This window comes from Aptenodytes patagonicus, chromosome 2 (genome assembly GCF_965638725.1).
Source record: "Aptenodytes patagonicus chromosome 2, bAptPat1.pri.cur, whole genome shotgun sequence".
Classification (NCBI taxonomy): Eukaryota; Metazoa; Chordata; class Aves; order Sphenisciformes; family Spheniscidae; genus Aptenodytes; species Aptenodytes patagonicus.
This window is the reverse complement of record NC_134950.1, coordinates 56,955,223-56,972,092: the sequence shown is the minus strand read 5'-3', so window position 1 is coordinate 56,972,092 and position 16,870 is coordinate 56,955,223. Positions and strand designations below refer to the sequence as shown.

At 38.6% G+C, this 16,870-nt stretch overlaps 1 protein-coding gene across 10 annotated transcripts in view; it reads right to left on the bottom strand.

Moving 5' to 3' along the window:
• PTPRM (protein tyrosine phosphatase receptor type M) overlaps nucleotides 1–16,870 on the bottom strand; it is a 492,832-nt gene that overhangs the window by 329,652 nt on the left and 146,310 nt on the right. For all 10 annotated transcript variants that reach the window (XM_076329941.1, XM_076329942.1, XM_076329946.1 and 7 more), the window contains exon 3: nucleotides 6,106–6,371. In XM_076329941.1, the coding sequence (XP_076186056.1) occupies nucleotides 6,106–6,371 (266 nt within the window). The remainder of the gene's footprint in view (nucleotides 1–6,105; nucleotides 6,372–16,870) is intronic.

The following is a 16,870-nucleotide window of genomic DNA, read 5'->3' as shown; positions in this document are numbered from 1 at the left end:
TACTCTTGGCCATTTTTAGACTGCTGGGTTTTTTTAATTTAGGTGTGCGGTCTGCCCTGGTGCATCTTTCTCTAAAAAACTATTCCCAAATCACTCAACTCAGTGAAGAAGAGCTATTTAAGGTGCTTGACACAGGACTGTGATTCAAAATGCAATATGCATTTCAAAGTTTCTTTTGAGTTCAAAGCGCAGTTCAGGAACCGTATGCATGCAGTTGAATGCAACACACACAACACACGAGAATGTGAGCCTGACCTTTACTGCACAAGAAGCTTAATTCTCTGTTCTAGCTGATGACTTAAGTACATTGCATGAGCCAAACTCCAAGCAAAGCATGTACAAAGCAGGTTATGAAACAAATGAAAGTTCAAGACCAGATTTGAAAAGGTAGGTTGGATCTACCCCTTCTTATTCCCTAAACTCTTAATTTACAGGGGAAAGTGTCAGAATGGTAAAGGGTAAATCTCATCTCAGTGTGAAGTGATACCGTGTAACTCCTTTGTGTCCTTACTAAAAAAGATCAGGAATTACTGCCAGGCTCTTATCCCATTTTCTCATTCCAGCTTCATAGGAATTTATGTTTAAAGAAGGTGCAGTGGCATAGAGTAGCGTTACTCCACTGGAAGCTATTTTTAATCTTTTCAATTCCATTTCTGGATTTTAAAACTGCAGTGTTTGTTGTTTTATTTCATCAAGATTTGTTTCAGCTCACTGCTGCCATGCCTGACTCCCAGCAAAGTACAAAGCAGATAATTCAAAATATAAAAACTGATAGGGGGACGGCGTGTAACTTGCAATGGTGCTGAGCCAAACTGCTTGCTTGCAGGTTTAGGAGCTGGAAACACAAGCCACTCACCAGAGGCAACCCAGTAGTGGCATTTTGCATATTGTAAAGTTCCAAAACCGCAATGCTTCAAAAAGATAAAATATGTTTAAAATACTACTAATTGGTCTGAGAATCATTAACTAACCTAGGGAAAAAGAAAAAAAAAATTACTCCCCCCTGCCCTAAACAGACAAAACAAGAAAACAACCCTGAAATCAACTTATTTTCCTCCTGCTAAAAGAGTCAAATGAGGAAAAAAAAAAATCAAAACTTTAAAGAAAATAAAAACAAACCCCCAAAAAACCCTCCTACCTCACTAGAGGAGCAGCCTTTTCAGGACTTACTTTTATCTCAAAGCATCAATTTTAGAGCCTCTCAACCTACTGAGACTGCTTCCCAAGAATCTAAAACCAAGCTCACCACTACCCATAGGAATCTACATAGCATTTAACCCTCTTTTTCTGTGTACATCCTAATCCTATTCAAGTAAGGAGGAGAGTGAAGGTCTTAGTAATTATGCGAAGCCTTGTTTTGTTTTCAGGCTGTCTCTAATGGCACGACAAACTCCTTGATGCTCCTGCTTAAGATGCACCAAGGAAACAATAGCTCAGTAAAGCAAACAATTTCTCCTGTGACCAATGATAAAAAGAGGAAGCCAGTGCTCCCTCAGGGGAGCACTCCCAAAGGGATTTTATAATACAGAAACAAGACTAGCTCCTGTAGAAATATCCCAGCTACTTCGAAACAAATAGCTCGGAGACCAGGAGGGACAGCAGAAAAGAACAAGCTGTGCTGATTATCTTTGACCCTCAGGAGGAGTTTGGCAGTTTGAACCTATGTTACTTCAACTATACCGTAATCAGCAACTGGACTGCAAAGTAGACATACCCTGAAGTCAAAGGCAGATGTTAAGCAGTGGCACTTAGAAGACCGTTAATTATGGAATTAAATATATCCTTAATCACCAGAATACTTGACAATTTAAGTTTTAATAAGCAGTAATTAAACTACAATTAGTGTTGTTACATGCACGTTATCATTGTGCTTTATATACATAATACAGCTTTCATATGGGGTGAAGCCTACACAAATAATTACCTAGTAAAAGAAAAGTGTACACTAAAAGAAATTAATTACTTTGTTCAGAGACTGTTAAAGAGTCAATTCTAGATGGAAACCCAACATGAAAGGTATTAACAAGCTTAGATAACTGGTGCTACAATAATAAAATACTGTTAATTATTAAATCTTTTGAATGCTTTGCATATATGTGTTAATAATACATGGTTTAAACAAATAAATCTTTAGAAGTTGGATTAAAATTCACTCCGCGCTACACAATCTAATTTCTAGTCATCTACCATTAGTGGAAGTTATTTTGCCTATTTTTTCATGAATCAACAGCAAAACAGACCAACACCACTGTGTTTTTAAGCATCCCGAATTATATAAATATTATAACTCTGAAATGTTATCATATAATTTGTCTTCGGAGTTCTGTAGTATATTTTGGTTTCGTTTGCAGCTAGACACCTTGTAGGTGTCCTGCTAATGGAATAGAACTAGAAGGCATTCGCAAACATGCAGATGCCTACATGGATATGTGATTTAAAACACAACAAAGAAAATCACACGATTACATTGCTTTGTCCCTTCATCTACTAATACTGAGTCTTTTCCTGAAGATTACTCATCAGGAAACTACCGACCTTCATATATGAAAAGTTAAAAAGGGCCCTATCATTCCTTAAAAACTTTCTTAGTGGACTTTTCTTAATTTTGCTCAATAAGGTCTAACAGCCTCAGAAAATCCCTGGGAGGAACTCTTGTACGTTTTGGAGGTTATGTGAGAAAACACATGGATTTGTGCCAAAAGAGGTTGGAGTTTTGGAATCAAATGAGTAGCAGCTTAGGAAACAGACCTGGGGCTAGACACCTGTCAGATGGGTCCTCTGCCTTCTCCCACCATACATGTAGTCATCTGAGCTCTCACCTAACTTGGACAAACATTCTCACAAGGTCCACATACACCCTCTCTCCTCTTCCTGCCCTTCTCCCAGCTGCTTGCAGCTAACTTCCTGCCTCCCCCCAAAACAGACTCTGCGTAGAAAAAGCATGAAAACAGATGAAAAGAGTTCAGAAACAATGAGAAATTGCAAGTGTCACCGGCTGAGTGAGGAAATTGCATTACATTTCTGAGAAGATGGAGGCAACCAAAATGGAGACGACTGACCATAAGCTGTCAAAATGGAGACAGAGCTTCCTCAAGAATAAATTAGCTTATCTACAGTGAAACTACACTATTTTACACTGATTCCTTGGACTGCCACGGATACTACTATAGCATAAGACATTTTGGCACATCAGATAAATTGCAATACCTAACCAAGTATTATTTCAGACTGTATGCAGCAAATGCAAAGAAAATTACTTACTATACTCCTCAGTGAAAGAAAGATTATGTAAAAATTTCTGTATTTCCAGAGGCAAAGAGAGCACATGGAATCCATTACAGACAGAGTCAGGTGTATATTATATTATCAGCTGATGCATGGTAATTTACTAAACTGCAGTATCCTATCCAAGCATATAAGGGTTCACCTACGAATAATGGTGAACAGTCCAGATGGCAGGTCTCGAGGAGAAAGTGGACTAGAAAGGTTATCTTTCTATTTCTATGGCCAAATATCCATATTACTCAGACATCAGTTAATGTATCATATTGATAGAAATCTGACACAGATTATTGCTAATACCAGTAACATTTAAAACTGTCAGAGCTTGCCTGTATTTTTATTAACATGTTAATTTAGCTTAAATTTACTAGTCAGTGTCAGAGCTGCTTCTATTAAAATTCCCCTGTCCACATTAGCATTTTGGTTCAGAGCTAGAGTGAGGCTTTGAAGCACAACCCTCCTCTTTACTGACTGCTGGTTCACAGAGCAGTTCTGTTGCATAAAAACCAGACTCCTTTCAGAATAAAGGAAATTGGAAGCTCCTCTACTAATTCATTCCAAACCCAGATGGGGGCATTAAGGTCCAGACTTAGGCATGAGTGACACAGTCACATTCACCCAGTGTCTGCAAAATGTGCATGCACCACATAGCGCTTCTGAACCACCCAGCGTGCTCACAAAACCCTCCAGTAGATCCCATGTTACAAACCGCCCAGAGTTATATCCGATGTCAGCCACGAAATTGCCTGTGGGATGCTCTACTTTTCTCCCACCATCCACCGAGGCTAGCAACCCAGACTGGTCCTCATTATTTCAGTCAAGATAGAAAGGCTTTTTGTCATCACTGGAGGACATTCTCAACATTGGCATCAAATCGGTAACATGGCATCCTCAGTCTTGCAGTAAGGTCATAGAATCATGGAATATCTCAAGTTGCAAGGGACCCATAAGGATCATCGAGTCCAACTCCTTGCTCCTGACAGGACTACCTAAAAATAAACCACATGACTAAGAGCGTTGTCCAAACACTCCTTGAACTCTGACAGGCAACAAAATACATGTTGCCCTTTCACCCTGTGAGATGTAAAGGTATGGCTAAACCAAGCTTGGACTCTGTGATCAGGATACAGCCTCATGCTCCACAGGGGCAGGTAGTACACAGCTTCTCCCACAATGCTGAGGTGAACCTCAACTCTGCTAATATGCCTGCCCTTCTGAAAAAAGTGCCAGTATTCCCTCGTCGAGTCCACGGCCAATTATAGGAGATCCACATCATGAGTCCTCCCAGTGGAGTTTGCTGAGATGTCCATAAACTTACCCTGAATCCTCTCCAGGAAGCCCCGATGATGCAGTTGTAGCAATTCTGAGCCACCTTGGGCAGAGCACTGGATGCAAATGTGGACCCTGTCAACACCCCCTACACAACCTAGGAACACACTATCGGAGGCAAGAGGAAATGAATGAGTGTGGTCTTTTGGGTCTGCAAGTATTACACCCACTGCCAAGTATCCCATGTTCCAAGGACAAGATGGTCCTGGCACTCCAAACTCACCTTTTGGACCAGGACTTTCTGTCAATTGTGGGTGAAGCAATCACAGAGGGATAGACTCCAGAAAGTTCTTCAGCTTGTTTTTTTCCTTAGAGGAAAAAGGGTTCAAGAGGAACGGCTTCAGTTCACTTGAGACAGCCTCACAGATCAGCTGCTGCAGCCACAGAAAGAAGTCCACTATAACCCCCTAGAGTACCTTGCAGTGGATATTGCCAAACTCATAATGAGAATACGATGGGGCACCAAACACCGGGTCACCCTAAACAGCACATGCAGGAACAGAAACGAGGCTCTGCCATGTGTGACACTGGTAGTCGGGGCACTGATGTAGGAATTAAGATGCTGTCATCCCCTGGAACGACACTGGAATGACAACATTGTACTTCCTAGGGAGGTCAAAGAACCCCCATCTTTGTGACAGCTTTTCTTCAGAAAGCTTCAAACCGTAAGTATAGTGACAATGTTCAGCACAGGGGACCAAATAAAATCCAAACCAAACTTTCCAAACTGCAAGTGAAGATGAGAGGAGCCTCAATAACATCTTTGATCTACTGGTCTGCTCTTATTACACCAAATCACTTGCTTGTGGAGACATAGACTATATTTTCATGGGAAGAAGGAGAAAAACTGTTGAACTACTGTACAACAGTAAATAACTGCATACTCTGTAAACTTTCCTACAGAAAAGCAGCACCCTAAGGAACTGTCAAGTGAAATTCTCCATGAATCTTTAGGATGTAATCAGAAGCCCATTCCTACGATACCTACTGTTATATTTATGACTACTACTGGACAGAAGAAATGGAGATTGCATTCAAACTGAAGACTCAAACTGAGGATTCAAAGGATTCTGCTGGTTCTAAAGCAACAAGTATTGCTGATCTAAATCAAACTTGAAGACTCTACTGCAATAAAATCTATTGGCATTCAATTCCAGCATCCCTAATGAACTGACAGAATGAGTGAATTTATTATAGAGAAACAGAGGTAATTGACAGAAATCAATGGCAAAATTTCTAAATTGTTTCAATACAATTATTTCACCCACATTTAGAGCATGTGTGTGTGTGCATACATTTCATACACTTCTATAAATATATGTAAACATATAAACACAGCCATATATATGTAAAAACAAAATTTAGCATCATCTGCAAAAATATAATTAAGATCAACAAAACATACTGAAAGATATTTTGATTTAAATTCAGAATTATGATTAAGAACCAGGTGACTACTATGAGAAACAAAATTTCATAAAAAGTAAAACATACCTGATAAAAATTGGGCCAGAAAGTGCTAATTGCCAGTTCTGCTCTGTTCCAAGTAGCAGTGATAGATGTGTTCCAGATCGGGTTACCAATAGGACCATCATTAACTTTCACATATATATTCAAAGTGCCAGGGCTAGATCCACTCTTGCTTGAAACATAATAGTGGAAATCAATACAATGCGTATCATTTTCTTTCAGATGGGGCAGCAGGAGGTGAGCTTTCTGTCCTGCAAATCTCCCAGATGTATTCACCAACATGAAAGAACCTGCAAAACAAAGTCACTAGTTCAATTTCTTCTTTATTTTATTTTCCTCTCCCTAATATGGTGATCTGTAATTAAAGCGTCAGTAAAAAAAATAATCATTTTGCTTTGCTTTTACTAACATAACAGTAATTGTATTTGGTAGGTATTTAATCTCAAATTACTTTTGAGAATCTCAAGATTCTTTTCCAAAGCTAGTAAATATTAGAGTCCTTATTTTACAGTTGGAGAAAGAAAGACACAAACAAAAAAAACCACTGAAGTGATCTGCACTGTGCTGAATCTACAGATGTTAGAAGAGAATCATTTGTAGGTCCCAACTATCTGAGCATTTCTATATGCGGAGTTTGTATTGGGTTTGTGTGGCAAGGTTTTTGATAGTGGGGGGGCTACAAGAGTGGCTTCTGTGAGAAGCTTCTAGAAGCTTCCCCTATGTCTGATAGAGCCAATGCCAGCCGGCTCCAAGACGGATCTGCTGCTGGCCAAGGTCGAACCCATCAGCAATGGTGGTAGTGCCTCTGTGATAACATGTTTAAGAAGGGGGGGGGGGGGGGAATGGCAACAGCAGGAACAGCAGCTGGAGAGAGGAGTGAGAACATGTGAGAGAAACAGCCCTGCAGACACCAAGGTCAGTGAAGAAGGAGGGGGAGGAGATGCTCCAGGCACTGGAGCAGAGATTCCCCTGCAGCCCATGGAGGTTAACGGTGGAGCAGATATCCACCTGCAGCCCATGGAGGACCCCACGCCAGAGCAGGTGGATGCCTGAAGAAGGCAGGGGGAATTCCCCTGACCCCATGGGAAGCCCATGCTGGAGCAGGCTCCTGGCAGGACCTGTGGACCCATGGAGAGAGGAGCCCACGCTGGAGCAGGTTTGCTGGCAGGACTTGTGACCCCACGGGGGACCCAAGCTGGAGCAGTTCATGAAGAACTGCAGCCCATGGGAAGGACTCATGTTGAAGAAGTTCGTGGAGGACTGTCTCCTGTGGGAGGGACCCCACGCTGGAGCAGGGGAAGAGTGTGAGGAGTCCTCCCTCTGAGGAGGAAGGAGCGGCAGAAACAACGTGTGATGAACTGACCGCAATCCTCATTCCCCATCCCCCTGCGCTGCTGGTGGGGAGGGGGTAGAGAAAATCAGGAGTGAAGTTGAGCCTGGGAAGAAGGGAGGGGTAGGGGGAAGGTGTTTTAAGATTTAGTTTTTATTTCTCATTATCCTACTCTGATTTGACTGGTAATAAATTAAATTAATTTCCCCAAGTCAAGCCTGTTTTGCCCGTGACGGTAATTGCTGAGCGATCTCCTTGTCCTTATCTCGACCCACGAACCTTTCATTGTATTTTCCCTCCCCTGTCGAGTTGAGGAGGGGAGTGATAGAGCGACTTCGGTGGGCACCTGGCATGCAGCCAGGTTCAACCCACCACAAGAGTTGCAATGAAATAGAGGAGAATTATACACGCTCAGATGGTGGGATGCAGTATATGATACAGATGGAGTAAAAAATGTTCTCGATTCCTTAGCCTTATTCTAGCTAAACACCAGCTACATCCTTGACTGATTAAGTGTGACAATTGTCTCCTGGCCTCAAGAGCTGAGAAAAGAAGGAACAAATGAAAATACCCAGCAAATTGGTAAGCTTTACAGGGGAAAAAAGGGGGGGGGGGGGGGGCCTGAATTTTACACTATGGTACCAACTTAAACAACAAGAAAGGTAAAGGTATAGTTCAAATAAAGTTACGTTCAAATGACCATCACGTGAACAGCTAGTCAATTTATGCTCCATTTTTCAGTGCCTGTTAATGTGTTTCATTGAAGTGTACCTTCAAAATAATCATGTTGCAGAACAGATGTGCAACTAAAGAATTTGAATGACTGTACAGACATTACATTAGAAAAATACAACATGATTTTCAAGACATTCATATTTCTGGGTTGAACAAACCCAAAGGAAAGAATTCTATTAATACATATACTTATAGTATCATAGAAGGAAGTAAAATTCAACACAATGTCTACCTTGGAAGGAAAACATATCAATAAAATACATGAGGTAACTTAAACCCTGCATTTTTCATAAATGTCAAGAAATGGATATGTTATAGGTGTATGCTATAAATGCATAGCTAAGTGCTGTTATAAAAATATAAGCACACACATTTCTCAAACAGTTATTAGAAAACAATTTTTTTTTTTTTTTTTTTACTTTGATGGGTGATGATACCTCAGAATTTCAATGAGATGCAATCTCCTAAGTGTTTAGAGAACCTTGGTCCAGACTGCATCTTTATCTTAAATAGGTTTAACTATCCAATAATACAGTTTTGCAGTAACTTTAAATTATTTATCAAGCATAACTTCTCATTAATTTTCATTCTAGACAAAATAACTGAATTTGTAAAGTTGACAAAAATGGAAATTAATTGTGATACAAAGGAATCAATGTTTTACTTCCTAAGAGGCATTACTCTGTACTAAATTTACAAACTGGGACAAATCCTTATTCATTAGTAACGTAAGTAAAGTCACTGAACGTGTTTTCCATGCTTTCCTAGAGAAAACTTTTAATTTTTAATTTAGCAGAAGGAAAGTAGGCAAGAAGGCAAGATTCATGTGCTTTTCCATGCAAGGACTGGTTTCTACAAGTTTCTGATTACACTATACTCAAATCTATAGTATGCATATCTGCAACATTTTATTTCTTGCTGTGTTTCGGTAATCTAAAATGTAGAAAGGTCTTTTTTCTCCTGATGATGGACACACACCCCACACACACTATTCTAGATGAAGCAGCCAAGAGGTGGTAACCTTGCTCCAAACCTATTGGCACAAGCACAGGAAGGAATACTCTTTATTACTACTTTTATACATGTGCACACCCTGTTTCAGCCTGTCACAACAGTACACCATTTTCATACAGAATGCCCTATGTGTTTTTGACTTGTAATACAAACATCTTCAAATACTCCAATGCAGAAAGAATCAAATTTACTTCTGCAAAGACATAGTAAGGAGAAGACTCCTGTCTTTATCTTATACAGAGGAGACTAACCAAATTAGTAGTCTTTGGTCTTTCCAATACTTTCTTCAGTATGATTGTTCTTAAGTTGTGCGTGGTCTTGGGTTGATCAAAGTATAAAATTCCCCTCTGTTGGAATTTTTGATTCTGTTGCTCAGTGATTAACTAGGATGCTGAAGGGTGAAGAATGAATAGACACCCAGCTAGAACAAGAGTTAGTCCTGCTATATTACTTATAACACATTTCCCCATCTTTATAACACAACAAAGGGCTAAAAATAAAACCCACAAAAATATATGTGGGTACAAAAAGGAAGCAAATAAATTTTTAATTTAGCCACGTGGATCTTCGCTTAAAACAGGCAGGAAAGAAACCAATATTCGTTCCATCACATCACATCCATCACATGCCCTGCCGTTCAATTCGTTGATTTAAATTTAAAACGTAAACCCCTTAAAATAGTTATAATTTGCTAAGTTATCAAAACAACACTTAAAGCACTCATGAGTTCACTAAAAATTAAGTGGCAAGCTTTTTTAAATCTTACCACCGAGAATGCCATGGAGATATGTCCATCTTTTCTTAGCCACCTTAAAATTCCAAGCCAGTATCTTCCTGATAACCCAACCAATTTTATATTCAGTGCTGCTAAGAATCCTACAGTCCTTGACAGAATTATATTTTTTAAGAACTATTTAACTTACAGCATCCTGATTAATGTAGTATGTATTGCACAACTGAACCATTTGAAAAATTATCAGTGGCTTAAGAAAAGGAATATAGTCAGCCTATTTTGAAAATCTGTCTGTAACTCCTTTGTTGAAAGGGAAAAAGTACAGAAGAATGTCACTGTAAACAGAATAAATCCTATTTTCCATTTTGTAAGAAAAGGGAATCTTTAAAGAGAACTAAATTAAACAACAGTATGTCATTCAAACGTTTTAGTTTTTCTGCTAGAAAGTATCTGGTAAGCTTTCAGTTCACAAGGCAAGGAGCAGGATTTAAATGCATCCTTTTAATTGTTTGACTAAACTATTGTCTGAATCTCAGGAAATAAGACACCTAGCAGTGCCACGACAGGTAAACTACATCACATAGGTCTTTTGGGACAATTTGATTTCCCACTTGTGAAGGTCTCACCAACTAATGCTTTCGGAAGCTGAAGTTTCTTCTGTTCCAGCGCACCCAAAGCAGCACCTTCACTCATACAACTTTTAACAGAGTAGAAAACCAAAAGGACATTCAGCCATCTAGTGTGACCTTCTAAACCCAGAGTTAGTTAAGTAACATGTAATAGCTTATTGTATTAAACATAGTAACTTTTATTCTAGCCTAAACATATCCTCTAGATGCATATAAGGAAAACTTTCCTAAAGCAAGTAGGCATCTAGACGACGGATCCAGGAACACCCGATTGTAAGAGCCTGGTATCAGAAGAGAACAGACTCCTTGCACCAGGCACAAGCCATGACTTGTGTGCGTGAGAATGAAACCCCAAAGTGCCTGTACGTTAAGCTATCTAAAATCAGCCCGTTTAATGTGGAGCTATTTCAAGCTAGCCAATGAAGAAAAACTGAATATACATACATCTACAACATTACTCATCTTTGAAACTGCATGCTTTGCTGGAGGTACAAGAATGTGCTCTGTCTGCCTAGAATAGCTAGCACTGCTTTTTTGAAGGTACATGCTTAGGTCTCTTCTTTCAGTGGGCCAGATGAACGTGAAACGTGCACACAAGAAGTCTCAGGTACACACAACCACCAGCACATGGGCAAATCTAAAGTTCAGATATAAGCCACTGACGTTCTGGGGGTTTGACTAAGGTTAAGCAAAAAGAAAACACGGATAATAAATTTCATGGAAGCCCCCAGTCAGTGCCTTAACCCTTTATTAGCCCTTGTCTTTGAAAGGCTGCCATCTCATGAAGGAATTCAGTATTTTGTTTGGCAGTATCTGTTTTTCCAGGAATGTGAATTCTGATAAAGATCAACTCAGCTTCTACACCTAGTTTTACCTATGGATCTCCCCACAAGAAAAAAAACATAATATGTATTAAAATTAAAAGGCATCATCATTAGACAGAAATCATTATATATATTTTACTTAAAGCCATGCAGCGTGTGTAACGAAAAGAAAAAAGTGAATTGAAGGCATTAAAATCTTTCTTACAATTCTTTTTTTTTATATCTAGTCAACTGATCTTCAGTGTTAAGTCATGTAGAAATTTCCTCTTTCAACTTTTACTATTGTCATCTCTTAAACGGATTGCTGAAATAATACTACGCCAGATGGTTATATAAATCTAAAGCATGTGGATAAACTCAATACACAAATAAACACTTAATTCTGACAAAAAAAAGGAGGGGGGGTGTGTCTCAGCCATGAAAAAAGAAAAAAGAAAAAAAAACAAACCACGGCATACTTTCTTATAGTGGATCAGTTCTCCAGAATTGTTTATCACATATTTGGGCACATGAGAAATACGTACAAAATATAACTGCAACTATTCACTGGTAAAGCTACTAGGAAACCATTATCTGCCAGGAAACAAGGATTCAACAAGAAAACACGTAAAATTATAATCAATTCAGTACTCATTCATAAGAAGAGATAGCAACTGCACATATTACTATAAACATATTCCTTTTAAAGTGACTAATTTCCCTAGATGTACTTTCATGTTTAAACACATGGATGATGATAGTTTCCTCAGTCAGAAAGTTTAAATGGGATTTACTTGGGTTCAGTGCTTAGATCTATGTTTAGGCACTACATGCAATTTAATAGTTCAAAAGTACACACTGAAATCAAACTGAGAATAAAATCTAAGGTAGGTGATGGTGCTCAGCATCCATTAAATTCAGGCTTCTTTAGTCCACAAAATTGCTAAATCATCCATATTTCATCATTTTATTCAGAGGGTTTAAATCAACAAACTGGTGGATTTACTACAGTTGCTGTTGTTGTTTACAGTTCCTCACTGCAAAATGTTTCAGCAGTAATTCAGCAAATATTTGGTTCATTAAAATATTAATTCTAAGAAGATGCAATACTTGAAAAAAAATATATACTAGAGTTGCTCCAGAGTAAATGGGCAATCGAATATCCCAGTAATTCTCATTAGCATCAATGGAAATTTTCTGTGAAGTAAGCATAGAGGAAAATGAAATTTTGTACACAAAAAGATGCCCAAAAGATAGAGTGACACAAGAACTGCAAAAAAAAAAAAAAAGAAGTATTTGTTTAAAAAAAAAAATCTGACAACTAGAAAAGCAATGTACTGTCCTACAAAAATGATGGAAATGGCACAAGAGAGATTTTCCAGTCACTTCCGCAAGTTTTCACCATGTCACATCACCTTGTTAAGAGACACTCTGTATATTTGGAATGTCAAATGCAGTGAAATTGAATGCAATATCATTTTTCATGCATGAAGAAAATATGACTAGTGAGCAAAGAAAGTTACTTTGTTGATTTTTCACCAGTCTTATACATGGTTGAGGACTAACAATTAGGTTTCCTTCCAGATTGTGACAACAGTCATGACCTATCCAGGTTATAATCACAATCCTATTGTGATTTTATTGATACAATAATAAATATAAGTAAAAAAAGTACTGGTGTTTAACTTATTTAGGCATCAGTATTAGTTGATTTTGACTCTCGAAATTTGAAAAATGTGCTAAATGAAGGAAAGCAGAAGGTCTGATTTTAAGAACAGATATTCTATGTATTACCTTATTAACAAAACACCCTTCAGGTGCAGAAACATCTCTCTGTAAGGCTGAAAGGTATCAAAAATACCTTTTATCAAAAATACTGTAATGAGGTAGATAGAAAGGGTTACTTTTTATTAACAAAACAGCATTCCCTAAATGCCAGCCAACCCAACTGCCATCACTCACAAGGGGCGGCTACCTTTTACCAGTAAATACCACTGACTGTGACTACTGTGAGTGCCCAAGACTGCATATGGGACTGTCCAAGACACTGGAACTGCATGTTGGAACATGCAGATGAATTGCAAGGCTCGAGTGTAATGGGTCCCACTTTCAGACAAGGCAAAGTCAACATATATGTTCTTTTATTTATTACTATAAACATGTGTACGGGCCATCTTGGAAGTACTGCAGAAAGCCAAAGACCTGAATTTAGTAACAGCCAGCCTTGGACTTTAATTCCCAAAGCTAGTAAACAGAAGAGTTTTTGTCTCCAGTATTTTTTCCTACTATGTACTAATTTTACAGATAAGGGAAAATACGTTTTCAGGTAACCTTTGAAAATTATGGAGCTGCTGTAATTTGAGAAACCTCTCAAAGCATGACTAGCACTACCTAAAGCCGGAACTTCTGCTCAGATACATCACTTCCAGATGCCATGCAGTACGTAACTGCACATAAACATCAGTGCCGCTTGCACCCCTGAATTGGCATAATGGAGGTGTGCCAAAATACACCAGTTGAGAGTCTTCCCTTCAGTGCCTCAACTAACATCCATCAGTTCTGTTCATTAACTTACAAAACATTATTTTGGACGCGAGGAAAAATTTCTTTACTGAAAGAGCAGTTAAACGTTGGACCAGGCTGCCCAGGGAAGTGGTTGAGTCCCCATCCCTGGAGGTATTTAAAAAGACGTGTAGATGAGGCGCTTAGGGACATGTTTAGTGGGCCTGGTGGTGTTGGGTCGACGGTTGGACTCGATGATCTTAGAGGTCTTTTCCAACCTTAATGATTCTATGATTATTGTCTCAGGTGAATTTTAAGCCTTCTTTTGAGCAATATATACTCATATTAAATTTCATGTGATAATTTTAATCATTATTTATTACCAATCCTAGAAAAAAATCATGAATCATCTCAACTTTCAAGCTGTTTATCTTCCAAATTTTCAACTACTAAAACTCTTGGAAAAAATCCATTAAACTATTCCATCATAAATCCTGTATATTGTTTGAAAACGTCAATCCACTTCTACCTATAATGCCATCTTCGTTTTAGCAGAACAACTAATAAGCCTAGCAAGCCTTATAATTCTTTCACCAAATTCAATTCTTCAAATTCTTCCCCATCTCCTATGCATAGGAGATCTTCCATTATTTTGTTAGAAATTCTTGATCAAACACAAAACATGAAATCACATATTTCTGAATCATATATTTCTGCAGTCCCTTTTCCAATAGCCGGTAATGTCTAAAAGAACTGCTTTCTGATGAATGCTGCTTGTTTTTTCAGTCCTTCTCAATATTTAAAGAATTTCAATATTCAATGAATTTTGCTATTTATCCTATAATCTTTGTCGTTTCCTTCATAACTCTTCTACGTTTTCAAACACTGTATTGACATTTTGAAGGCCATTTCTCATATAGCTAATATTACCTCTTTACAAAAAGCACGCAATGTATAGAAAGTCCATACACACAAAGGTCACAAGCTATTAGAGAAAACAACTGCATGTGGACAAATTCTGAGACATTTGTCTAAAGTTTCAGATTCAACTTCTGAACCAACCATTGTGTTTTAGAAAAAATAGAAAGCAAAGTAAGAAAAGGCAAATTATCCATACGTTGGAGTACACAACATGTTATTTAATAAAAATAAAAATATCCCCTGGTGCAGAGCTAACTTGAAAATAAAAATATGGTTATAGGTGAAGAAAAGGAAATGAAGTGAGGGAGGATGGGATGGAAAGTGTGGGGGAAAATCTATCAAGTGAAGATTCATGACTCCAGGACAGGCAGACCCAGATCCAGGGAGACTTGTAAAACACAAAGCTATCCAGCAGCATCTCCCCAGGACTGGAAAAGACAAATTCAGGCTGAGTATTCTAGAGCAGGGTGCAGGTAGATATTTGAAACAATTAATTTCAATTAATTGAAATTAGAGGACAACGTGGATCTTTCCAAAGTCTTCTTCACATAAAGTAATACGAAAAGGAATTTGACTCATTTCTACCCCAAGCTTGGCGAGAGACAGCCTTTAACAGAAGGGATTCAGCATTTCCGAGATGAAGGTGTAAAGCATTCTCCCATATGAGGCTGTCACAGTGGACACCCCCAATCCATTTTCAAATCAGTATAGCTCCAGAATGAGAGCAAAGATCATTCTTTAAATATAAACATCCAAACTGGGAAAAACTTTATATTGCAAAGTATTTCCTCCATCTTCCACTGTTGATAAAGGACAAGAGATAGTTTATGCAAAAAAAAGAAAAGCCAACAGTATTGTCCTACAGCTGGAAGGTTCGTATGCAGAAGATGATAAGTCTCTGTATTGTGAACCATATGTGCACTTAAAGAAAAAATACTAAAGAGAATATATTCGTCTGAATTAAAAATACCATGCAGAGCATTAATGGAAGGGAAAACTAAAGCTCACAGGTCTGAATGTTACCTGCAGTTAAAGGTCCTGTAAATATGACATATCACAAGCTTCTCTGGCTTCAACATTGTGGGTGTAGAATATTGTCGATTTGGAACAAAGATAAGTTAATGCTGAGTTTGTATAAAACCTTCTGAAGGGCAGGAAAAAGGGATTGCATTTGAACTGCAGTTCCACTCATGAAGGCAACTGGAAAGATTTATTTTTTTTTTTAAACAGGAAACCTGACTTGCCTGAATATAAGGCAAATGCAATTACAAGGTAACTCTCCTTCCGTTTGATAAGGGGGGCCAGATGTGGCGCGGGCAACAAAGTCTCCAAGAAGTTGTACTACTCCTCTTGCCCCTGGAGGGCCACCCTAGATGCAGCCAAGCCCCAAGGCAGTAAAGCAGTACCACCACAGGTGGGAGAAGGTTTCCTTACCAGCCCTAGTCACTCAGAAGATCCATGGGCAGCTAACTAGCCAAGGGGTACATCTGCTTGGGACAGGTTTTTGTTTGTTTGTTTTTAAAGGAACTGTGCTCCAATTGGGCTTCAAAAAGACAAGTTTGGTGCAGGAAAACATTCTTGTTTGTTTTAATTTCCATAAGATCCCTCATCCTGTGTTTGGCCTAACACAATATGCTCTGGCAGCTCCACCAGTAGCTTCTACAGCCAGTGAGAACTGTGCTACAAACTGTTAAAACAGTAAACTTATTTATAAAACGCACTCACAATAGACAGCTTCCCAGAAATGCTACACAAAGTTTTCTTCAAATTCTCTCAAAAGTCCTCACGATGCAGACAGCTGAGTTTCTTTAAAGCTGGCCTAATACCTTTTACCAGCTGTAACATTTTTTAACTTTTATGCTATGACTGGATCTCAAACATGCCAGAGCTTTGAGACAGACCTGTCTACACCTTTTCTTTAAAGTGAACACACCAAAAAATACCAAAAGGGCTTTGAAGAAGCGATGTTTTATTAGAACATAAACTTGAACAAACTCTCTTCTGTCTGAAAACCCTGATTCTTTTGGGTGAGAGAGAGAAAATACAGCCATTTGAAAACAAACTCCTTTTCTGCCCAACTGTGTCTTTGCGACAAGGGCCCTTTTCCTCCAGACCTGCTTTT